The sequence below is a fragment of the Alosa pseudoharengus genome, unplaced genomic scaffold, assembly GCF_046254945.1.
Source record: "Alosa pseudoharengus isolate Yale_2024_CS ecotype anadromous, Long Island Sound unplaced genomic scaffold, YU_APseudo_1.1 YU_APseudo_1.1_scf_19, whole genome shotgun sequence".
Lineage (NCBI taxonomy): Eukaryota > Metazoa > Chordata > Actinopteri > Clupeiformes > Clupeidae > Alosa > Alosa pseudoharengus.
Genome location: NW_027468657.1, coordinates 8089395 through 8115708, shown reverse-complemented (window position 1 = coordinate 8115708; position 26314 = coordinate 8089395). Strand labels below are relative to the sequence as shown.

The window sequence follows — 26314 nt, the reverse complement described above, 5'->3', positions numbered from 1 at the left end:
GTTCAAGTTAGTGGAAAATGCTAACATGGTTCAGAGCACACGTTTTGGATAGGAATTGCACACACCTGGAGACAAACAGCGCATTGTGCTGCGGAATCATGTGGCAACATTCAGCAAGTGTTGCTGTGCTCACCTCACTGCTGCGTGTCATGCGATGGCTTTGTCGGATTCTGAATATGCTCTTTTGTGGTTTTGTGCGGCACCACTTATCAAAGGTAGCAAGCTGACATCCCCCTCGCCTACCAGATGTTCTTTCAGCTTGACAGTCAATGTTAATAAACCTTTGTAAAGATCCAGCACATCCACTGATGAAATATTGAACAGAAGAAGATTGGCATCTCCCCGTGGGAGCACGGTTGTTTTGATAAGCATTGAGGCAGGCGAACAGGCTGCCAACTACTCCACAACCATTCCAGGAGGGGGATTCCCATTTCCACTATGTTTGTGTGTTTTGAAATTATTGACTTGAAATATGAACATCGGAGGTGGAGAAGAAGAAAAAAAAAAACTACAATATTTAAGATGACTGCAATGTTCATGGTATGACATTGTTTTACAGCATCTGCCTTGGCAAAAAAAAAAAAAAACAGTAGACATCTGAAGAGATGAGGCTCCGCTCTCTGCATAAATAAAACATCACAAGGCTAACCTTTTTTACATGAAAGTAATCTCACAGACAAACACTCCTAAATTGATTATTGCATAATTTATATCGGCAACATGCAGTGTATGAGGCAATCTGTCATTTTCTCCCTTTTAAAAGGGAGTCAAGCAACAACAACAACAGAAGCAGCAGCCTGGCTCTTTTTGATGAATTAGCCCATCCTTTCCCAACCTCGGGGTCGGGACCCCATGTGGGGTCGCCTGAAATCCAAATGGGGTCGTCTGAGATACTGGGCATCTTACAATTGACCAGTATGTTAAAATATACATACATTAAATGAAAAAAAAAGTAAAACCTAATTGTAATCTGATCCTTCATTACAATCTGGCTACATAAAAATAAACGTAGACAGCCCGAATGAGATGCTTGACTGACATAATCTTGCTTGATCAACGTTCCAAACAAAATAGCAAAATAACCACACGCACAAAGATAGCCAAACAAATTAGCTTGCTAGGACATTTGGGGAAAATCAAAGTATCACTTTCGACTGGATATGTTGTAAATGATTGGGGTCGCCAACGTTTTGTGACATCAAAATATGGTCACCTGCCAAAAAAGGTGACATTTCAGCCAGGTCAACCGGACAGTATAGCCAAGGGTATAGTTGCTGTAGTAGGATGTCATAACAGTTTTAATGTACAGTGTTAAACTATTTGCATGCTGCACAAGGCCTGCTACTTTGTTTTGAAAGGAGTAATGTAAGAATGTGAATAGCCATTGAAGCTGATAATTAGAGTCTAAAAAAGTAGAGAGCCATTTGTAAAGAGGCTATTACCAATACAGATGTTTGGACAAGGCCATTTCCTAGTCTCCCGCCGGTATTTGGACACAGAATCCATGCTCTCATAACTTTGTCAAATACAGTGTAGATGAATTATTGATGCATACAATTTTACAATGTGGTCTTTGAAACTGTGGGATTGATTTGTCCGCTTACTTTTTTTCATTTCTTTGGGTTATATTGCATAGTCCTTAACTTCTCTAACCCACACTCACTGTGATGTCAATCAGAATTTGTTAGAAATAAGCTACAAGCCAAATATGTTTATAGTAGAGCTTTATCTTGACATCCCAGAAAACTCAACAAAGGCAGCTGCTTATTAATCAGTACATTTGCCCCCACAATAGTCCCAATCCACCCCCCCATGCAGCACGAATGTTAATAGCAAACATCAATCTGTTGGGGGGGGGGGGGTGCGATTTGCAAATCTCTGCAAATATACACAGAGTTTTGACGACTTTCCTGATTGTCAGACAAAAGACTCCTTGAGACTGCCTCTCCAAATGTTTTTCATTAAGTCTATGTTGGGCTAGCTGAGTCTTGAGATGCCATACAGGCAAAAACTGGTTACAACAATAGCTGACTATGCTTTTTAAACCTATTCATTTGCCCACAAAGTTACATAGAACTCCATCCACCAAAATATGCCTTTCTTGCATGATAGTTTGGAAGATTTTTTCCCATTTAACATCCACCCAGGTATAAATCAAGCAAACTATTACCAGTACACAAGATTGCAGAATGACAGTTTTATTGAATTACTGATTGATTTCTAAATACAGACAATGTGTAGTAGACGCACAGACACATCCGTGCAGTCGTGTTGGTGTCTGTAGTCACTTTCAGTAGTGAGAACAGAGCACATATTTGCTAATGGCATTGTGTTTATCTGCAAAGTAAATAGCAGACATTTTCTTTGCTTTTGAAGATTGCAATTTTGCAGTCTGCTTTTAAGGGGTTTTGCTTTAGGCTATAGACAGGAGTCAATTTACGTCTTGAGAAGATAATGGGAGTAAATGGCCACAGACGCCGGCCGCAGTATTTTCTGTCAACATCAATCCATTCCCATCACCAAGGTTACATTTAAATCACGTTTCACAACACCTTCTCTGTATTAACAGCCGTAAAGGCTCTCCAAAATGCCAGGACACAAACCGTGGCTAACAATAGTAGCTGAACAAGCCATTGTGAAGTGTTGATTGAGGTGAGGCAAAAGCCATCGTAGATGTGGGGCTTATGGCTGGGGGCAGCTGGCTTTCAAGGCCGTTTCATTTCTCAGTGTCTCCAGCATTTCTGTTCAGAAATCTATTGGCACTGTTATTGGCACTAATGCGTATTGTTACGAAACAGCCTGTTATTAGCACTAATGCGTATTGTTACAAAACAGACTGTGTTAAGGCAGTATAGGTCGTTTACCTCCAAATTAGTTACAAATGAGTTTAAGGTGACAGTCCTTGTGACATAAACATTACAAAGCAAGGACATGTAGAAACAGGAGCATCCTGTTGGTTACAGCCAGTTAGTTTCAGAGGGAGGAATGGTTGGTAAACGGCAGAAGATACAAAACTGTACTTAGATTTTTGTTTACATTGTTTATCTTATTATGACTGCCGCGCAGCATTTTTTTTTTTTTTCTTTTTCGCATGGCCAAATTTCCGTCAATGAGTCCCGGGACACTGAAAGACCGGGGTACACGAAACTTGGTGGGCATGTAACCCCACATGGATAGCATGGAACCATCGTTTTTCGTTTTGATCTGTAACCCCCCCGCTGGACTGGACCCCCCGAAAGGAGGGTAGGGCAGACACAGTTTTCTGTGAATATCTCGAAAACCGTTTTTTTGTATGTTGATCTCAAGGGGCCATGTCAACCCATTCCATAACCACTCATTTCATGTATAGCGCCACCTAGTTAAACACAAAAAAGTAAAAATGAGGTGTTGTAATCACAGGTATCTGTGACCTAACATAGTCAAAACTGCACGAAATAGGATCATTATGACACCCTCTGTATGCACGCCAAATTTTGTGGAATTCCGTTCATGGGGGGCCACACAATAAATTAATTTATGTTACTATACACCAACTGGCCTGTAGGTGGCCGGAGACAGTTTTCTGTGAATATCTCGAGAACCGTAGGGCCTAGGAGGTCCACCTTTTTTATGTATGTTGGTCTTAAGGGGGCATGTCAACCCATCCCATTACCACTTATTTCATGTATAGCGCCACCTAGTTAAAAATTAAAAAGCAAAAAATTAGGTGTTTTCATCACAATATCTCCGGCTGACAAGGTCAAAACTGCACGAAATTAAAAGTGTAGGATCATTATGACACCCTCCGAATGCATGCCAAGTTTTGTGTACTTTCGTTCATGGGGGGCCTTACAATAAAATAATTTATGTGTTCATTTAGTGACGTACACCAACAAGGATTCCCGGGACACTGAAAGACCGGGGTACACAAAACTTGGTGGGCATGTACCCCCACATGGATAGCATGGAACCGTCATTTTTCGTTTTGATCTGTAGCCCCCCCGCTGGACTGGACCCCCCGAAAGGAGGGTAGGGCAGACACAGTTCTCTGTGAATATCTTGAGAACTGTAGGGCCTAGGATGACCATTTTTTTCCGTATGTTTGCCTCCAGGGGTCATGTTAACCCATTGCATGTGCACACATGTGCACAAACAGATACACACACACACACACATACATTCACAGTAATCATACGTATGACACATACTCACACAGTAGACATATGTACGCTTGCATGCACAGGCACATACGCAGGCACACACACAAGCACGCACACACACACACACACACCCACACACACACACACACACTCACACACACACACACCCACACACATAACATAAACATCCCAGGTAAAAAAAAAAACTATTAAAAGCATACTTTTTGAAAGTGTACTAAGTACCGTTTGTACTTTTTTCGTCAAATCCAAGTGTAATTAAGTGTATTGAATTATGTATTAAGTGCAACTTAATACCAACTTGACTATACTTTGAGTGTAATTAGTGTGCTAAAATGGAACAACTTTTTTCAAACTTTAAGTGTTCTTAAGTACATTATACAAAAAGATATTTTATGAGCATTCGAAACACAGTCGCAGTACAATTTTGTAACATCCCAAGTGTATTGGAAATGTACTTAAAAGGCATTACAATATAACTAATAATAGTGTAGTAGTGTATTTTGAATACACTCTTATCCTCATTTCTATTCATTTGGCATGCTTCTGTAATATTTTAAATTAACTTCAAATGTACTTCCTGACTACAATAAGTGCCTTGAAAGTTTGCAGTTATGTTAATAAAAGCATAGTCTTAAGATACTTTAAGCATTATAAAGGCATGCAATTTAAGTATAATATTAGTGTGCTTTAAAATTGTACTATTAGTACTCTCCTACCTATTCTGTTACATGACAAATTACACTTTGATTATGAGAAAAACATTTTATTGACATGAATGAAAACAAAACATAACATTCATCCATAACAAAAGTAAAACATTTTTCTGAAAGTCATGGATCTCTTGAGCATATCTTTTCAAGTTGGATGTGGTAAAGCGATAAAACATGCATTTGGCCGTATTATATTATTTCACATGCATAGATTTTTTGAGTGGCTGTTTGGAGCGCTGGTCAGATTCCTCCTCGCTCGCAGCATTTTTTTCCATGCTTGGGGAGCTTTTATCATTTATTGCTTATTTGTTTGCAAAGTCTTCTGGCCCAGAAAGAAAACCATGGTGGTTACGGATTATGACTGAGGAGGAAAGGTACAGCTGGTAGAGTTGTGCAGTGAGTGAACTTCCCTCCCAATACTGAGATGTGGTGGCAAAAGCTGTGGTAGCTAGCTTCCTTACTAGCACACCATCTTCCAGTCCAAGATGCATAAAGTTTTCGGTGGCAACCCGGGGCTGGACAGCAGTCAAATGCATTGACCTTGGTATTAGAGAATTTGTCTCTGTTGTCTGTGAACAGAAAGAAGATGGAAAACATTTTACAAGATAAACAATATTTTACACAGAAATCCATTGACAATGATGAGATTAATACAGATTATCTGTACCTATTTGACATTTACTTTTTATGGGTCAAATAGGTATTGACACCATCTGTTTGCCATCCTGGTATGGGTAGACCTGGCCAGGTAGTCTTTCCTTAAAGCGTTGTGCACCTTGGCACCGATATGAGTGCAACCACCCTGTTTTCTGCATTTGATTACCTTAGATTCCTTTGTTTCCAATACAACCGTATTATCGTTTTCGGGTCAAATGGCATTTTAAATGGGAGTCGTAGGGGCACTAGCCTACTATTTTGATGCATGAATCAAAATCATCATGTATCAATCATCTTCTGACTTAATTATGCTTTCAAACGAAAGTTTGACTCAGGTACATTCACAAAAAGACCCTAGGTTGCATTTTGGCTTGAGTTATGCTTTAAGAGTAATGGGATAAGGTCCTGGATGAAGAATATTTACCTTTACTGCTGATTATTTGAGGCGTTCAGACATCTCGGTTTCAAAACTGTCCAGGAACACCTGTAAAAACATAGTTAGGCTACAGATTAAAACTAGGTAAATTACAAACACTACCATGAAATGAACTTGAATGCTCTGTCAAACACAAATAATAAAAAAAAACTAAATCTATCGCATAAACCAAGGCATAATATCAATCATGTAGCCTAAGCTTCATAGCACTAACTTAGTAGAACACCAGGTTTAATTCCCCCTCTAATATCAATGGTGGAAAAAAACGTTCTACTTCATAAAATGCATGTAATTTGTCCTGTAGACTCATTTTAAAAGATGTCTCCACGATTAAAGAAAAAAACAGCTACAATGTCATTAGCATGCCTAATGAATGTGAAGTGTGAAGTGTGACTAGCCTAGCACTATCCTCCTTTCTGTGAGTTAACTTAGCCTACACCACACATAATATTAAAGAACATTGGTGAACTTTAGGCAAACGTTGCTTAATAAAGAACACACTTTCTTCCATCATAGTTTGTCTAACGTAAGTGCTAGCCAACGCTTGTCAATAATCCCACAAACACAAAGCAGGCTAATGTAGTTTTCTTCTTGATAGGGATCTGGTCGATGTTAACGTTAGCTAAATTAGCTAACGTGATCTGGCATTGCTAGCTTGTATAAAACAAACTCTTGAAAGATTGCTAAGCCATCAATTTAACTTCTCCAAAGACTACCGAAGGTCATAAAGAGTAAGCTACATCAGAATCATTTAACAATATGCTTTGGGACTCACCTGATAACGAATAACTTGGCACTTTAGATCCAACTGGCTTCAGTCCTTGTTATCTCATATGACGAGTCCTTCTGGCTCTGTAGGACCAACGTCTCTGGCATGACTAGAATTTATGGTAACGTTATCTTTAATTTGGACAAACCTGTAACCTTATACGGACCGTAAACGTATGCATTTTCTGGTCTCTACAGTCCATCTGTCTTGCAAATAAAGTTACAAGCATAGACTGTATGAAATAAGTTAATGTTTGCTCACACCACGTTTTGCTCGAAAGCTGCACAGATCCGCCCACTCCATTTCAAATTCAAACAGCCATGTTATTGGTCAACTGGACTGCCTATACATTTAACTGTGTTGCCTATAAATTTAACAAAATGCCACATTCATCCTCTCACAACCTCTACTACACCACAAACGTATAGGCTACTACCTTACTAAGACACAAAATCAACAAAAGAAAAAATATTATTTGATGACCAAAACTGATAGATCAGTATGTCTCTAGGCTAGGTTATTGCACATTGCCATCCATGCGGCTGACATATCAGGCCTAAAAGCTACACACATTAGTATTTTATTAAAGGTGAGATGACTATGAAACTATACAAACAATGTATTAGGCCTACCAAAAAAATATACTTTCCATAAGCACACTATATTACAACTCTAAGTATTAGCAATTTAATACACTTAAACTAAATAAACTTCTTTACCATTTAAAATACACTAACAACAAAGTACACTTTTAAAAACTACATTACAAAAACACTTTGAATATTGCACAATAAGTATATTTAATTTTAGTACACTGAAGTTGAACTTAATACTATGACTATGAAACTATACAAACAATGTATTAGGCCTACCAAAAAATATACTTTCCATAGTACACTATATTACAACTCTAAGTATTAGCAATGTAATACTCTTAAACTAAATAAACTTCTTTACCATTTAAAATACACTAACAACAAAGTACACTTTTAAAAAGTACATTACAAAAACACTTTGAATATTGCACAATAAGTATATTTAATTTTAGTACACTGAAGTTGAACTTAATAACATCTACTTTGAAGTATACTTTCCAAAAGTACACATTAAACATACTTTACATAAAGTACAAAACGTGTAAGCATACTTGCTTTATACTTCATGTACTTTAATCATATTTCTAACACACTAAAGTATACTACTTTTTTACCTGGGATAACACAAACAATCAAGAATTTCTCAGAATTATGAACAGGCAAGATGGAGGTGGGGTTGTATAAAATTAATTTTACATGTGAAATCTATGAACTAATCATGTTTTGGTACTTGTTGTCTAGCAGATACCAAGAATTGAGTGTGGATAATGCAATTTAGTGAGACAAAATCATATAGGCCTTTCAGCGTGATTTCTTTTTGTGGAAAAAATGTGCTGGACTGGGCGGCAGTCATATTTTGTACCGCTCTGCGGTACATCTAGTTCCTTCCTCAATCAAGCTGGGTGTCTTCAGATTCTGTGTAAATTCCTAAATTATATGGTATTAATACTAAAAGCTCTAATACTCCATAACAGAAGTGTAAATCTAAGGGTAATCACACACAGTCTCAAGGTGTGTAACCTCTTTATCATAACAATTATATCATACTGTTGATATTGTATAGACACAGTAGCCATTTCCTAAAGTCAAGGAAGCACAGTACTTGCATTGTACATTGTTAACATGCATTGAAGCAGCGTCATTTTCAAAACAGAAGCGTGCAGTTAAAAACGGAAGTGCTAAGGTGGAAACGCGGAAACGCAGAACCATGGTGACGTGCACATCCTCGCTAGCTAGTCTGTTCCAAAGTAGAGTCTGAGAACGCTAGGGAGGCCTCTAGCTTCATCTTTGTAGAACCCGACTCGCAAGGAAGCATTCTATCAAGAAAGCATGCTCGACTTAAACAGCAATAGTCCCTTCATGATCACGTGCAATCTCAAGTTGTATTGTGTGTCTGTCTCAGGAATTGTGCTACAGGTAGACCTACTGGCTCCATTTGTAGACAGGATGTGGAAATGAACACTGCTTAGTACATTTCATGGTGAAATATTCATGATGATGAATATGTGAAGATGATTAAATTGCATTGTGACATTTAACACCTAATTGCTATCATCAAACAAGTGTTGGATGGCACCATTGAGTGAATATCTTGTTGATGTTATTAGCGGTGAGGCGACAGGGCTTGTGTGTGCAGTTTGAAAGGCGACTGAGTAGGCAGGTCATCACTGCGTAATTAGCGCTTTGTGGTGCCATCAGCCTGCCACCGCACCTGCCCTCTGTCTCGTGCCCTGTTCGCCAGAGCGGGTCAAGGTCCGTCATTTCATTAAAACTCTTTCATCCGTTGCAGCGCGCGCTCCAGCAGTCGACTCCTCCACTGAAAGAAAGAATCCACTGTGGCTCGCTCGTGTCTGTGAAACTCTGCTTGAGACAGGCATGCATGCGGATGCAGTTTTGTGGTCCGCGTGCCCAGCCTTGTTAAGTAGGAATAATGAAATGATGCATGATGGGATTCAAGGAGACCTTTAGGTGATTCTTTCTCCAAAGTCTTACGTAATTGAACCCAGGCTGGCCACCAAGGCAGTCACAAGAAAAACAGATTCATCGCTACTTTTGTTGGCTCAATGTGCCGTCTTTACGCAAAACACTCCCTTTATTGCCTCCCCAAGCCGTCAATGCTATCATAATATAATTTCTTGGACCACAAGCTTGTAAACATCTTACTGGACACTTGTGCCCCTGCTTCGTTACTCCAGCTTCTTTGCTGCACTTCTCTATGGGCAGATTGGGAAATATAACTGAAGTAGCTGACCTTTTGCTGAGCTTGTTTTTGTTTGGTGTGGATACGTGGATAAGTGTGTGTTTGTGATACGTTTGTGAAAGGTTATTGCTGGTTGTAGCACAAGGTCATCTGTTTAGAACTAATAACATTAAGAAGAAAAAGAAATGTGATAATGGGCCAAAAAAATGGTTTTAGGTGCAGGTGGCATGCAAAGTTTGCACGCAGTGACAATCCAGTCACAAGTTCTGAATTTCTTGTTTGTACTACTTAATAGCCTCTGCAGTAGAGCCTCTTGAAAAACCTTGAGTTAGTATTCAATTTATAAAGTTACCTTTTAGGGAACTAATATCTATAGAGGGAGAGACATTTAAGCAATACAGTCACTTAATTGATAGTCGAGTCAGTCAAATTAGTTTGGCATTCGTACTGAAATTGGTGCGAAAAGGAGATTTGCCTGTGTGAACTGCTGTTTTGTTAGGCTACAAAAAAAAATAATACCTAGCTTTCCTGACTTTAAACCGAGCTCTAAGCTTTAATTGTTCCTTTTTTGGTGGCTCAATTACTTGGAAATGCTCATTACTTGGAAATGCTATTTATTTGGCCAAATTACAGACTGCACTAAAAGACTGCTTGCAACACTACTTGCAAGCTGTGGGCGAATGCCAGTCAGCCCCAGGAGAACCAAAAAAATCCACTCCAGTTAATTTGTTAACACACGGCGGAAGGTGCTGGAGACACGCCGCGTTGACAGTGTTGGTCCTTCTCCTAGTCCACCTCCCCCTGTGTTGGAGCAGCTCATAGCTAGAGGTCCCGGGTGGGTGTTTAGTTCAATATTTGGCTGAGGCCAAAGAAGAAGAAAAAAGCCTGTTTCTCATTCATGGAGATGCAGGCGAGGGCACTCGTACAGTCTTAGGAGATGTGTTTGATGAATATTTCATGGCACATTCACTGCCCTTTCATGACAAAAGATTGCCCACACTCAAAAGGGTGGAAACCTATTCAAAGGAACAATCAGTGACAGAATTCATTGAGCTTTTTCTCTTTTCTTTTTTCCCCCGAAGCATGTCATCCCAAGCTCACACTGCAAATGGTCAGAGGAGAATAAACATGTGCCTGGAAAGAAAAAGGAAGTCGGATTGACAACAGGACAGGGAGGGAGAGAGGGAGGGAGAGAGGGATGGAGGGATGGATGGAGGGAGGGAGGGAGAGTTTGTTGACAGTTCATGTTTTATTTATACATGTGCTCTGTCGTACCTCGCTGCAGGTCAATGATATCAGTCACCAAGGCGTGCCCACTCTGGTCCAGCAACACGGACAAAGCCAGGTGTCCTGGTTTAGGAGGCAGCTTGTGGAAGGACCCTACTGAAGCATTGGCTGCTACAGAGGGCACAGCAGAATAAAACCGAAGGTCACACCTCCAAGCCCTCGTTCACATATGATATGCACCGCAAACATCAGAGGCCGAGCAGAGAGTATCATGTACAGTACATCACTCCAATTTCCGGCCCAAGAGATCTGCTATGAATCTCATGCCAAACCCAGTTACTGTAAGTTAAGTAGCTACTGCAGTAAATGGCATAATGCTGTATTTTCAAAATATTACAATGATTTCAGTGCAGATCTGTCGGTGGTATTATTATTTTCGGTATACTGAAGGCCCCAGTCCATCCTTCCCACTCTGCCATTGTGTCCATCATGGCCACCATGCCATTATCACTTCTGTTGAGTCCTAATGAATAGCTCTGCTGTATTGTACTGTATAACCAGGAAACACAGAGAGAGTCCATGATGCCTCCTTTTATACTCCCTGCCCTGACATGGAGACATACAGCACTGTGCACAAATTCCCTACAAATATGTATGGGGGCCTCACGTCTAGGGAGATATGTGCACTGCAGACATCAAGGACTGTGTGTATGAGTGCATCATCACTCTAATTTCCTGCCTTTTACATTGAATTGCATTCCTTAATTACCACAATGAATGGCATAATGTTGAATTTTTTAACAAGATGTATTGTATTACAATGATTTTAGTGCAGTTCTGTTAGTGGGATTATTTGTTTAGTTATGTTGGATGCCACAATTCATTCTCAGTTACAATGGCATTATCATTTCTCTTGTGTTCTTATAATGAACAGTACTGCTATGCTGCATAGCCAGGGCACACAGAGAGAGTCCATAAAACCCCCTCTTATACCCTTGCATTGGAGACATACAGCACTGTAAACAAAACCCTAAAAATAACCAGGGGACACAGACCAAAGGTGAGTTGCACAATATAAACAGCCCCATTGAAGTTATTTGACCATATCCTTTCTCTTTTCTTTTTTCTGTTCGACAAACAATACTTCAGACAACAATGTCCCAAACCCTGAATAGCATGCTGACCAGAAGGAAATGCGATTGCTCCCAGAGCCCCTTATTTCCCTCCCTGTTGTACACAGCTCTATTACCCGCACAGTAGCCCAGATCAAGGTGATTTATTGCCAGGGAGAGCTCGAGTTGTTTAAAATGGCTAGTGCGATTAGTCATATATGCGGCGGAGCTGAAAGAGGGAGGGGGGGGGGTTTGGTGGCGAAGTTGTCGTGCAAATTAAAACCAGCTGTATGGACGGAAGAGAGCCACAGCAAGGTGGTCAAATACGGCAAGTAGCCGGAGGCCCCCTGGGAGCGGAGAGAGAAAGTGGGTCATTACACCGGCACTCATTTGAGGCAGAGAGAGTGGAAGTAAGGGTCGGGGTAGAGAGGGTTGGGGGGGGGGGGGGGCTGGACAAACTCAACATCCACAGACCCCTAACTCTCCTGAACCGTGACGACAAAGAACACCCATTAACTCTGAGCAGATAAATACAGAGGAAGAGGGTTAGGCTGCACTGCACAAGTGCTGTTTCAGTACATTTCTTTATACACTTATGCATCTACAGTTACTGTAACCAACACAGTATGCACAAGAAAGGGGTACATCCTTACCATGTGTTTCTGGCAAAAATGGCTGTCTGGGCCCGTATTCACAAAGCATTTTATCTTACCACTAGGAGTATTCCTAAATCGCCCTAAAATATTTTAGCTAGGAGACCTACTCTTAGTAAGGAAAAATGACAACTCCTAAGATAACATAAGAGCTCCGTTGCTATGGTTGACATCATTACTCATGCATGAGTTTGATTGAAGTGACCTTGATTGGCTGATGATTATAACGCGGGAATGATGGCAAAAACCTCCCCTACAATGATGAGTGACAGGTGTTAGCTGGTGAGAATGCGTGCGCTATAAGTAGGCTACTGGATGGAAGAAGATGAATAAATAGCCTAAAGGAATAAAGAGCAAGACAAAGCAAATAGCCTAGTAGCGTAATGAAATACACTACGGATTGAAGCAGTAGCTGTGCAACATGTTTTAAATGAATCTGTAGGAAAACACGTAGCCTACATTCGCAAAGAGGAGAAACAATTTAATTTAATTTACAGTACAAGGAAACGTTATGCAATGAATTGTTTTGCTTGTTGGTGGCGTTTTATTGCATCCCTTAGTTGTAATGCACAATTACTCCCTCACGATTGAGAGCTCCTGTAACCGCATGTCCATTTCAAAACATCGGCATCGGCCTAAAAATTCTTTGTGAATACGGGTCCTGAGCAAGGCTCTTAACCTTTGTTGTCCCTGTAGTCAGTTTGGATGAGAGCCACGGCCAAATGAATAGTAATGTAATTACATAATCTCAAGATTGTCTGACCCCATACTTTTAGGTTAGGTATTTGTATGGTGCATGTAAGGTGCCCATGACACATATTATGTCCTGGAAGTCAGAGTGGGTGTGTGTCCATCCCACCTATGCGTAGGCCAGGTGCAGGACAAAGTATACCTAAGGGTAAAAACAAAAGAGAAAGTCTGCACACCGGAGTAGCTGCCAGAGTTTTATTAAAAGAAAAGCAACGTTTCAACCCAACAGGGTCTTCTTTAGGCAAAAGCGTAAACATATTTTGTCTTGTGCACAGCAGCAAAATGTTGTGTCCGTGCAGATTTGTGTGGCCTGTTGTGAGAAAACAAAATGTATTTCTGCTGTTTATTCATTTAGCCAGAGAGACTTGCAGCACAGATGCACATTTTCATTAATACATTTACTCCCTGGGAATGGCGAAAAATGGCGAAGGATCCACTGATACAATGAAAGCTTCATTCATTTCATGCTTCAGCTAATAATAGCTGGTTACATTAGCAGTATCGGTATTTCAAGGTAGGTAGCAATTGCTAGAAAGAAGAGAAAACTTTATGAAGCAGCAGCAGAGAAAACTAGACCTAAACAAAATAAGTCTTTGTTTTAGATTCGCACAACATAGAGATATTACTGTATTTAGAAAACTGGGGCCTTCACAGAGATTCAGCAAATGAGCGAAACACCCACTAGTTTTAAACACATGTACCATGTCAAGATCTAGGACAAGGGTTATGGATTGTGTTTGCGCACCACAACAAAAACGAAGCCACTTTGAATTTAATACAAGGAATTTCAAGAAAATGTCACTAAACATTTCACAAGGAATGCAAAGGAGAGTGCCAAGAGCCGGACCTTGATTTTAACTTCAAGAGAGTACACAGTTAAATTTAGATTTGTGGGTTCATAGAAGACAGGGTCAGTCTAACTGAACTTCTGACAAGAGGTATTTTGAACTCCAGGAAAAGGTACAAATGACAAACAAGAAAGAAAAATAACCTAAACATTTGGCTCCGTTATAAGCATGTTTGAACACATCTACAATTAAACATCACCACAGAAACAAATGCGTATTATTATCTAGCATGCTCTCTAAATATACACTGGAAGGAACAAACGTTCCTAAATGAGATTTCTGACATTTGGCCTTTCATTCGATTACAGAGACAAGTATGTGGTTGGCCACCAATGATCTATGTACTGTATTTAAATCAATTAAGAGTCCTCAAATCACCATACACAGCCCTGAGAGCACTACACTACACAGCACTACAACTACACCACTAAAGCACCTCAAAATTAGTGTGTGTGTGTGTGTGTGTGTGTACGTCTGTGTGTGTGTGTGTACATCTGTGTGTGTGTGTGTGTGTGTGTGTGTGTGTGTGTGTACATCTGTGTGTGTGTGTGTACGTCTGTGTGTGTGTGTACGTCTGTGTGTGTGTGTGTGTGTGTTCATGTGTGTGTGTGTGTGTGTTCATGTGTGTGTGTGTGTGTGTGTGTGTTCCATCTTATTCTCTCTACTGGGAAATGCACCAAGATGTATACCTTTGGCCGTTTGACCATTGGTGTTTTGCATATTTCAAAGGCATCCCCGTTTGTCCAGCAACAGCTGCCGATCTTCATCGTCCATCTCCAGATGCTGGAGCTGAATGCGTCTGGCAGCCCTGAAAAACATTTCCACTCCATTCATCCTCTTACTAATGGCCACGTAGAGTTGACAGGCTTTGTCATTACTGCACCCCCCACCACCACCACCACCCTCCCTGTAATTCCCCCCAAATAACTAGCAGCAAATCAGACTCACCTGAATTCCATAACAAGTCTGACAAAGGTCAATGGTGTAGAAAGCCTGCAACCTTTTTTTTGTTCTGTTCTTTTCTTTTCTTTTCTTTTTTTTTCTGAGAGGAGGAACCAGGAAAATGTCAACAAAAGTGCAGTCTCGGTTTTACAGCAGTCCATGAATCTCCAGTTCAAATGATGACACAATAATCTACATTGTTCTGAGCTACAAGGGCACACTTGGGGGGTGACGGAATTTGTCTGTCATTAACTGAACTGCAATTACCGATTTAAAGGGTTGAATTTGAGTATGTTCCAGGCTCGTTATTGTGTGTGTGTGTGTGTGTGTGTGCGCGTGTGTGTGCGTGTGTCCCATATGATCCGCGGCGGCTAATTCTGTGGATTCCAGTGGAAGAACACACACAATCAACACATATGAATGCCATCTGGACTCCTGTCTGTGTTTCATCTCTTACCGCAGAAATCATTTCCCGTGTGGTTTATTTTACAGCCAATATGTCCACATCTAGGTTGTGGTGCCCCCCCCCCCCCTCCCTCTATTCTCTTGTCCCCTTCTCTCACTGTTCTCTCGTTCATATTTAGGGAGAGGGATGTATTTTGCTTTAGTTTTTTTCCTCTTCACTTTCCACCAGCACGGCTTGATGTCTGCTTTTAGGAGAGGAATAAAACTCACTCCACCACCCCCCCCCCCACACACACACACACACACACACACACACACGTACGATGAAAAGACTCTTCGCAGATTGAATCCACCACGTCTTTAATTTTCATAATGTACTGTACCTCCACACTGTGGGGTAACCGATAAAAGTGGAAAATATAGTTGCTGCCGGGGTCTTGAAGGTAGCTGCAGCAGTTGCTTTCACTTGACAAGGAGAATATGTCTCTGCTAAGGCACACATGCACACACACACTCACACACACACACGCACACACACACACACTCATACACACACACACACACACACACACACACATACACATACACACACACACACACACATGCACACACACACACACACACACACACACACACAGTCTCTTAAACAACATTGCAGAGTGGGAGAGTGCAACCCAAGGGAGAGATTTGCTGTGCTCGTGCAGCTGCCCATGTGAGCTGCAGTGTAGAGCTGTTAAATCATCATTTGCAGGAGAACAAGGAGCCAGTGGTAGCCTTGCATGGAGACTGAGATGCCCTGAAGTAGCTCGGGGAGAGGAAACCTCCAGTGGCCCCGCTGACACGGGAAACCAGGACTGAGTAATTGACTCGGCGTCTGCCACTGCTATGACATTTCAATCATCTACACAATAGGTGGTCAGATTTTTATTTTCCCCCCACCAACTCATGACTGCCAGTGAAATATGGCCAGATCCAGAATAACCCGTCCTTAGGTAGACCTTGAGATTATTTTTATTTTTATATTTTTCATTTTAAGTCAAAGTCAGAAAAAGCAGCACAAAATAACGCCACACAGACAGAGCATCCTGTAACCAGCTTCTTGCCAACCAGGCGATTCCATGATGCCTGACACTGTTTCTCTGTCACATCTATCTATCACGGGTCTGACCCCTCAGGCCTTGCCCGTCACTTCTCTTACCCATGAACTGAGAGCGACGCTTGCCTTGCATTGATGGGGGGTTGGTGGGACATGCGTTTTGACATCATTTCCTCTAAATGACAGCCATCAGGTTCCAGCTCGTTGGTGCCCTGTATCCCGGCGGCCTGAAGGACATCCGACGGACATGTTGTCAAACGCATGTGTGCACCCCACTCCCCCACCCACCCCCCACGCATACCTGCTACAACATCTTCATGACCTTTTCTCGGAATGCCAGTGGGAGTCGGGCAGGGCTCATTTGACACAAATCACCCCACAGCTTCATCGTGTGTGCTGCGTGCCGTGAACAGATCTGTCGTTAGATTCCTCCTCTATATGTCCGTGAACAGATCTGTCGTTAGATTCCTCCTCTATATGTCCGATGGTATTTAGCAGAGTTCACATGTCTATCCTCAACCTCTCGGGGAGAAAAAAAAAATTCCCCCACTCATTGTATAACATTTTTTTTTTTTTATACGTTACTACTGCTCAGGTGATGTTGGTTGTAGAAATACTGTTACATGTCCCTGCAGCCGCCTGTCTGATGAAACCCTTGATACTGCAAAGGAATAGCAATAATGGAGGTTAATTAGCTAGCCCCGCTCCTCGTACAGAGAGGGCTACATAAAAACTGAGGTTCAAGGCACAACGCAATGAGAGAGACTCAGATTCATTATGGCTTGTCAGAAGTCTTGTCATGCAGGGATCTATAATAAATTATTTGTCTTCAGCTATATAATCCTTTTCAAAAACATTGGGTTGTTCAAGACATAGTATAATCGTATTACATTATGATTTTATTGTACAAACATATATTTTCACCTTTCATATTTTAAATTCACTTTGATTGATTTTTGCTGTATTATACAAGCTTTTAAACTGCCTTACAAAAAATGAAAAAAAAAAAAAAAAAACTGAAGGTTGAAAACTAAAAGCTTTACATTTTAGTACAAGGTTACACTTAGCTGACAAAGGCCTCTACATATTCCGTGTTCACATGCCACATTAAACAAAAAAACTAAATTTACTTTTTGTAATGTTTATGTTTTGATAAAACACTGATAAACATGTCTTGGGTACAACACTTTGCAGTAGCCTTGAAATTTTTGGGGCATATTTGGGTGAGCTTTTCACAATTAGGGGAGCACAGTGTGGAGCTTCTTTCAGCACGGACCGAGCTGATGTAAATGCACATGGTGTTAAAAAAAAAAAAAAAATGTTTTCAAGCTCTTACTGTATAAACAAGCTCTCCAAATTTCACCAGTCCAAAATAACTTTTAAATGCACTCCTCTCCAAACCCCTTAGCTTCAGCATACATCATCTCAACACGGCTGCATCTGAAAATGGACAAGCCCAAAGTAGATCATAAACATTAATTGTGCAAATAGCAATATGATTGCACCATATCGGTCCGTCCAAACCAAACGACTATCCTAATCAGATGGATTAACTGCAAAGCAGCTGAATTCTTCCTCTCAGTCTCATCATCAACAGGCCATAGTTTGGTGGTGGTCCATCCTCTGGGTGGGGCCAGGGTGATACATCGAATTAATGATAATTTGCGATCCACCACAATCCATTCACTTACCATTTGCAGTAGGCTAATCCTATTGCTGCTTTATCATTTACTTGCTTGGGTTTACATGCTTCAGTGAATGTCAACATGCCATGGCAATATTGCATTGCATTGTTTCCTTAAGGGCCCCATAAGGTTTTATGTAGCACTAATGGTACATGTAATAGCTCACATACGTCTTTGCAATGGACAAACACGATGTAAATGTCTGATTTATACTGTGTTTATGTTAATGGGGAGATGGTGTTTGCTTCGACAATCAGAGAAAATGTTGATTTGGAATATTAATCTTCATAGACGTTCATTATTCTTCTGTCTGAGAGCGTTCATTGGTTCTTTCATTAATACAATGTGTGAGCTGCTCTGCCTGCCACTGAGAAAGATGAAGATGAACTTGGTAATATATTTCTCCTAGTAACCCAGCACTCACATAAATATTAATGGCAGAGAGTTTTTTCCCCCCTCTTTTTCTTTTTTTGCTCTTGGGTATGAATCATTTCATTTTTTTATTTTATTTAGTGGGCAGGGTATTGAGAAGCCTTCCCAATGCGTGCACAGGAACAGCACATAGAAAAGTAGTTGTGATAAACAGCACTGCTTCAAGGTATGGCAGACGGAAACAAATACAGTAATAAAACCTACCGCCAACGTCAAACATTTTAGACTGGAGGGGGAAAATGACTTGTGCTGTGGCTACTGACAGACTGAGCACACAACGAGATAGTCTCAGGTGATATTTGGTCTCTCTATTTGCCCCAACATGAAGTCGGTGTCTGTGCTCCCTGCCTATTAAGATTAAAAAGACAGCATGCGAGGCGGCCATGTTTGCTAATGTCTCGTCAGAGTCCTCTGCATGGATTTGCTGTAATTGGCTTGGTTTTTGTCGATGCAGGTTTATGATCAGGAATACACAGCACTGGTGGATGGAGTGGAGACAAACAGCCTGATGGAGATTGATCCTGTCCACCGTGTGGAGATCTTCAGGATGGGCAATGACACAGATGAAATCCTGGAGGTCCACGATTTCAAGAATGTGAGTTGACTTAATGTGGATTTAAGGGTATTACTATAACGTGACAGTGTAGGTGAAATGGTGAGTGGTGTTTTTTTTGTATGTAGAATACTGATTACATACTGTAAATCTGTGTCATTGCTTAAATCTTTCCAGCATTCCGCATTCTCAGTAGTATTTACCCAATTGAAAAAGCACCATTCTTCATTCTTGGCAACAGTGAATTCTTCTAAAATGACAAACCTCCAGAACCCCCCCCCCCCAACCCACCAACACACACACACACACACACACAAACACTTTCTTTAGTACATTATCTCTGCCTCTCTCTCTCTCTCTCTCTCTCTCTCTCATTCCCTCTCTCATTCCCTCATACTCTCTCATTACCATGTCTGCCTTGCTGCTGCTACCTGTAGTTCTCAGTCCTCCTCCACACTCCCCTGCTAAGTGTCCTCTCCCGCCACGGAGGCAAATCCACGCAGGAGATTTGCTTAAAGCCACAGCTATGGGAGAGTTAGCAAGGCGGCAAGCGAGCAGAATCACTCAGACCCCGTCGTGATTAAAATGGCCACAGCAGCGCCAGCACTACCACAACAACACAAACACACAAACTACATGTATTTGAAAGTTCTGCTGAGTCAAGATCAGGATTCCGAACTGATTTTCTGTCACGGAAGATTGTAGCAAGTCATAACACACTCCAAAGCCGCCTAAGACAATCTCTGGTGTGTCTAGAACATTGTGCTCCCGTAATGGAAATGGGGGCTGGTAAAGCCATTAAGACTGCAGGGCTGAAATCCCACAGTATTGTTGCAGGAAAATATTCTGAACAGCTACTTGGAAGCCTAGGTAAGTGAATTAGAGATAAGAATTTCACAATACTTTCGCAGAGACGAGCAACTATTGAGTGAACAGTGTCCCTTGTGACGCGAGAGCCTTGATGTACCAGACAGTATATAAGAAATGAGAGGTACTCAATACAAGGCACAACCTGAAGCAGTTTGTATATATTTCTTTACGTGTTTGTGTTATTGACTGTAAAACCCCACCAGAGACTGTGGTCGCCCTGCAAAATGAGACTTTGAGAACTTGCCTAAGCCCATCATATTGCCCATGATGTTGATGTATATTGATGAACTCCATTACTAAGGCAAGTCACCACCACCACGCAAAATCATTTTCACATCGTTACATCTCTGGACCAGGTAATGAACTAGACGGACACCATTACTCGTGAGGTGAAGCGAAAATGAGGGACTGGGGGAGTGATGATTGGCAGATGAGATGGAGGTAGAGAGGGAGGAGGGAGGAGGTGGTGGTGCTTATGTTTTTATTTGGCACAAATGGGAATCATTAATGATGGGAGTCTCGTTTGATGGTGCCCTCGTTTGTTTGCCCCAATTAGTCACCTGAGCTGACTGGCGTTCGCCGTGGCCACGCCCGTGGCAGGTGAGGAACGCATCGGTGTTGTGCCGATGACGGCATAGCTAATCCCTTAAGCTCCTACTGTAACGCCAATGCTCGCTGCTTTCAATCAAATAATTATTCAATTGGAAAGCTATCTGGGGGAGTGGGAATGAGGGGATGGGAGGGGATGGGGGTGATGGGGGTGGGGGGTGCTGTGCCACGTTTTAATCCGAGCTGGGTCCAGGGTGTCCACTGTATTTCAGCGCTGTCGCCGAAATCACATCCTTTTCCCATTTCTTATCCAAGTAATGAAGTGTCTTTTCTTAATTTTCTGGTTGACCAGGCTCTGTAATCATTGCATCTCATCACAAGATTGTCCCTTCCGTTTGGTAGTAGCTCGCCATTACAGCAAATTGAACACCAACTCATCAAAATAATCTCGGGCATAAACATTATGCTTGCTACAAACAGCCAGCCCGCCACCCACCCACACGCTCACACACATACACACACACCTCATCACCCCCACTGGAGTAGCCGGGAATGTGACAGGCATCAGCTCTGTCCCGTGGTCTCCTCGGCTCTGACGCTCACCAAAGATATCCTGCTGACGGGGAAATGGGGAGAGGTGTCTTGTCTTCATTACGCCGAGGCTTAAAGGACACTGTCGTAAATACAGACGTAATTAAATCGCGATTACATCGAGTTGATTTCCACGCTACTTCACGGCCCGCTATGCTGGTTACGTGCGAGTTTCCCCGTCGCTTGTTCTCATGGTACATTATATTCTGCGGCTAAGGACACTTGTTGGACTGCTGTCTGGTCTGCTCACAGTAGCCTAGCCAGCTCTGGATGGTTTAGGACACGCACCACGGTCCTGCAAAAGATCCACTTTAGATGTCTACACCTGAAAGTGCCCCCCCTCCCTCTTCTCTCTTCCTCTCTTTCTTTCTCTATGTCTCTCATTCTTTCTCTTTTCTTTCATTCTCCATCTCCTTCTCTTCTCCATCTCCTTCTCTTCTCTTCTCTTCTCTTCTCTTCTCTGGCTCTAATCGAAAAGCACTGGCTCCTGTGCAGCAGTCAGTCACGAGTGTGTCTCGGGGTAGCGGGTTCCTCACACGGCTGAGCAGATTAAATGAATGACGAGCGGAGGGCCTTGGAAAAGGTGGAATTCAGCGGGCTCAGTCTGCATGGCGATGGGGAGAAAAAACGCTGGAGAGTCTCTCAGCCCTGAATGGCTGAAGTGGCGTATTGATCAGGCTTTGCCCGCAGCCTGGAGATTTTGCCTACCTGATGCAGCAGTGTATTCGAGCCACAATACAGAAATGCATGCTAGAGTGCACCCACAGATATATAGACAGAGAGAAAGAAAGAAAGAGAGAGAGAGGGAGAGAGAGAGGGAGAGAGAGAGAGACTCTATCTCACACACACATTTACAAGCACGGATTATCACACACACCTAGAAGAGATTAAGCTGTCGTCTTTTTCAAGGCAACAAAGGGTTTAATTTTCCACAGTGAATGCCTAGATGGCTCCTCGGAGGCAATATTCAAACAGTTTTTTCAGCGCCTGCCGTGCAGAGGCATCGCGGTTGGTGGGTGGGTGCTTGAGCTGTACAATGTGCCACTCACCGCATAACTGCTCTGTGTGTTTTTCTTTCCCTCTCTCTGTTCTGTTTCAAGGGCATCACCGGGATCCGATTCTCCAAGCACCGGAGATGCTACATCAAGACACAGGCCAAGGAGCTGCCTCCCATCGCAGACGCAGAGGCCCGGGACGTGGAGATCGAGGTAGCACCACACATTTGATCTTATCACAGAGCCCGTGTGCGTTACAGACACCAAATTCCATCTGGGATTTTTAATCTTTTTATAAGAAGGGGACATTTTTTTATAATGAAACCACCAAGAGCCGCATGATAATGACCAAATATGGACGCCGGCTGTACTCTTACCCCCCTCTCTCATCATCTCCCTGAGCTTTTACACGCGGCGCGCGGGGTGTAGCCGTGAGTACGTGGTGCTCACGAATCCCATCACCTCCTTTGTGGTGGACATCAAAAGGTGTTTGCCGTCAATCTGGAGCTAATATTAATTTTTAATCATGTGCTCTGAAGGCTGAGCCAAAATAGCCTTAAGGAGAGAGAGTGCGGGGCCCTGGGAAAGGTAAGCCATTAAAATGGTATTTGAAGATGTTTGCTCCGTAAATTTCAAGCTCCAGCCAGAGACCGCGGTAATTCATCTCGGCCCTGCCTCTGTGCTCCTGCTCCACAGCGGCCGTGTGTGTGTGTGTGTGTGTGTGTGTGTGTGTGTGTGTGTGTGTGTGTGTGTGTGTGTGTGTGTTTGGAACTCAGGGTGCACGTACGTGAGAGAGAGAGAGACAGAGAGAAAGAGAGAGAGACAGAGAGACAGAGAGACAGAGAGAGAGAGAGAGAGAGAGAGAGAGAGAGAGGCAAAATCCCATTGATCAAAACTTCCCATTTATCCATGACAGAGCCAAAATGGCGGCACGTGTGTGTGTGGCCCACCATGGGGATGAGTCTCTCACATATGATGTCGGCCTCCGTCATATTCCCCTGTGGACATTAGCGGGATGAGGAGGCGGAGTGAGGGAAAAGAGCAAGCCAAGCAACAGTGACAAATCTGCTGGTCCGTTTTAGTGGCTCATAAAAAAAGAAAAAGAAAACATCGCTCGCCTCATTGTTGTGCCAGCTCTCCAATATCCTCTCTTTTACGACAGAAGGTAGAGGAAGACGGGAGGGGAAGTGAGGGGAGTGGTGTGTACACACGTGTGTGTGTGTGTGTGTGTGTGTGTGTGTGTGTGTGTGTGTGTGTGAGTGTGTGTGTGAGAGTGTGTGTGTGTGTGTGTGTGAGTGTGTGTGTGTGTGTGTGTGTGTGTGTGTGTGTGTGTGTGTGTGTGTGTGTGTGTGTGTGTGTGTGTGTGTGTGAGTGTGTGTGTGTGAGTGTGTGTGTGCTGAGGAGGCCCGTGCTCTACCAACTATACTCCCCCTCCCCCCAATGCCTCATCTTTTTAATGTCTGATCCATGTTTACGGATACTAATTGCCTAGCAAGCGCCATATGTCGCTGCCATTTTTCCTCCCTTTTTTGCACATTGTGAGACCTAATTAGATTTCTCTGTTAAGCCATATTCCACAGATGTGGAGTCAATCAGAGCAGGCGCGGGGTTGAAGCCACCGGGTTTGAGGGACTCACGAGGAGAGACACAAAGAGAGAGAGAGAGAGAGAGAGAGAGAGAGAGAGAGAGAGAGAGAAGAAGATTGAGGAGAGAAGAGTGGTGTGCTCTGTGCTGTGGAGAGAGGAGGAAGAGAGAGACACACATGGCACAGGATTAGGCAAGGCTGTGGAAAGAGAGAGAGACAGAGAGAGAGGGAGAGAGAGAGAGAAGGAGGGAGAGAGAGAGAGAGAGAGAGAGAGAGAGAAACTGCAAGGGGGCGAATGAGAGGACCACGGTGGGGACCGGCCATCAGACAGAGGCTTGGCATGTTCATTGGAGAGGCCGCACTCCGGGGCCTGACCCCCCCCCCCCACTCTGGCCCAGCATGCCGGAGAGCGCGTGGAGTTCACCACAACGCGGAGATGGACGTCCGGCAGGGGCCGCGCCGCCGCAGACAGCACGCGTGGCCGCGAGACGTGCCGGGCCGCCTGGGGGGTGCGACATCTCGGCTCCGCCGTCGTCTTGTCCATTCACCGGCCTCGGTCGGCCACGGCGTCCTAGCTACCGCTGAGTGCCACCAGGCTTTGGATCGGGTGACAGCGGGAGGGAGGAGGAGGAGGAGGAGGAGGAGGAGGAGAGCAGCACATCACAAAGCCCTGCTGGAGCCCAGCCATGAAGCGTCTCACTGTCACTCGCATGCAGAACAGAGACACGACAAGGAGGACGAGGAGGAGGATGTAGACAGACAAAGCAACAGCATGCATGCAGCAACTCTCTCTCTCTCTCTCTCTCTCTCTATCTCTATCCCTCCATATCTTCTCCCTTCTCCCTCTCTATATCTTCTCTCTCTCACTCTTTCTTTGTCACCCTCTTTCCCTGCCCTCCTCAATCCTCTCTCTCTGTGTTCCTTCATGTGACTGTCCCATTTTTTTTATTTCACTCTCTCTGTCTCTCTCTATGTTCCCCATTCTGTACACACTCTCTCTGTTTCCCTCTTTCTTCTTCACTCTCTCTCATCCTTCTTCTCCACCCTCTCCCTGTCTCCATTCATCTTCTCTCTCTCTCTCTCTCTCTCTCTCTCTCTCTCTCTGTGTTTCTCTGTATGCAAACCCAGAAGAAGTAAACAATGGCATTATTAGCTCATGGAGCCTGCCAGCCACAGGACATGGAAGAGAGAGAGAGTGTGTGTGTGTATGTGTGTGTGTGTGTGTGTGCATGGGAGAGAGAGCATTCCCACACCAAGTGCAGGGCGGAAACAATGCAGCCGATGGAGGAACTGCAAAGGACCGATAAGGAAAATAAACTAGCCTCAAGAGTAAAACCAGGTGACAAACATGAATTGTTTGCAGCCAGTGTGTGTGTGTGTGTGTGTGTGTGTGTGTCTTAGAGCTGGTGTGTATATGTGTTCTCCTCTCTCCCTCGCTTTCTCTTGCCATTTTTCGATTTATTCCCTCCTAGGAAAAAAGATGAAGTCAGTAATCCTCGGGCTGCTCTGCCCATGTCCTGCTCGCTGTGCCACGCCATGCCGCACCACGGTCAGCATGCACCGCCGGCCGCATGAATGTATATCACAGCGTATAGCCGCTCAGAGGAAATGGCTCAGAGAGAGAGAGAGAGAGAGAGAGAGAGAGAGAGAGAGAGAGAGAGAGAGAGACAGGGGTGGCACGCCCTATGGTTGAACTGGACTGGAGATCTGTGGCATCAGATTCTCAGTGGCACGCGTTGGGCTATGCGCGTTGCCAACGTTACCGCAGCTGGGATCCATTCAGTGTCGAGGTGATGGCTGTGCAAGAGTGCGTTGCACGTGGAGATAAAATGCGCTGGCTTTTTCCTGATCATCTCGGCGGCGCTGTAAAATCAGCAGGGGCTGTAAAGCTCAGACGAGTTGCGGCCACCTGCTGAGCCCACGTTGATAATAGTGTGTTTAAACCCCCCCTCCACACACCCTTTTGTCTGCTGTGAGCCTTTTAGCGTTAACACGCCAAAAGGTCAAGAGTTCAAAAAACACTGTAGTTATTTAGGCAGCACCCCACAAGTTGTTTTCTTTTGAGTGGTTGGTTGTTAAAGAGTAGTTCTGACATTAGAAAACATGTCGGCTGAACCAGCTCGATGTTTTGAGATGAATTTCACACTTTTACTTCACACTGACCTCCAGAACTTCCTTAAGGTTCTCTCTCCCTCTCTCTCCTTCCTTCTCTCTCTCTCTAATTTTATTGAGGTCACTATTTACTTCAGTGCTAATGTTGTTGGTGCTGACTTGTCCACCGTGACCTCTGTATTTACAGTGAAAGGGGAGGCTTGCCTTGTCTTAGACATTAAAGCAGGCCAATTAGAATCTAAAACAAATAAAAATACAGCACGCTCACGCTATTGGCCCTGATTATAATTTCAAAGGTCGAGGAAAAAGGGAGAGAGAGAGAGAGAGGGAGGGAGAGAGAGAGAGAGGGAGAGAGAGAGAGGGAGGGAGAGAGTGAGAGAG

General features: G+C 43.2%; 1 protein-coding gene across 1 annotated transcript in view; it reads left to right on the top strand.

The window, feature by feature from the left end:
- The window catches only part of tnmd (tenomodulin), a 46815-nt gene that overhangs the window by 11573 nt on the left and 8928 nt on the right, over positions 1-26314 (top strand). Inside the window, exons 3-4 of the mRNA XM_076292839.1 lie at positions 19133-19273; positions 22342-22449. Of these exons, the coding sequence (XP_076148954.1) occupies positions 19133-19273; positions 22342-22449 (249 nt within the window). The remainder of the gene's footprint in view (positions 1-19132; positions 19274-22341; positions 22450-26314) is intronic.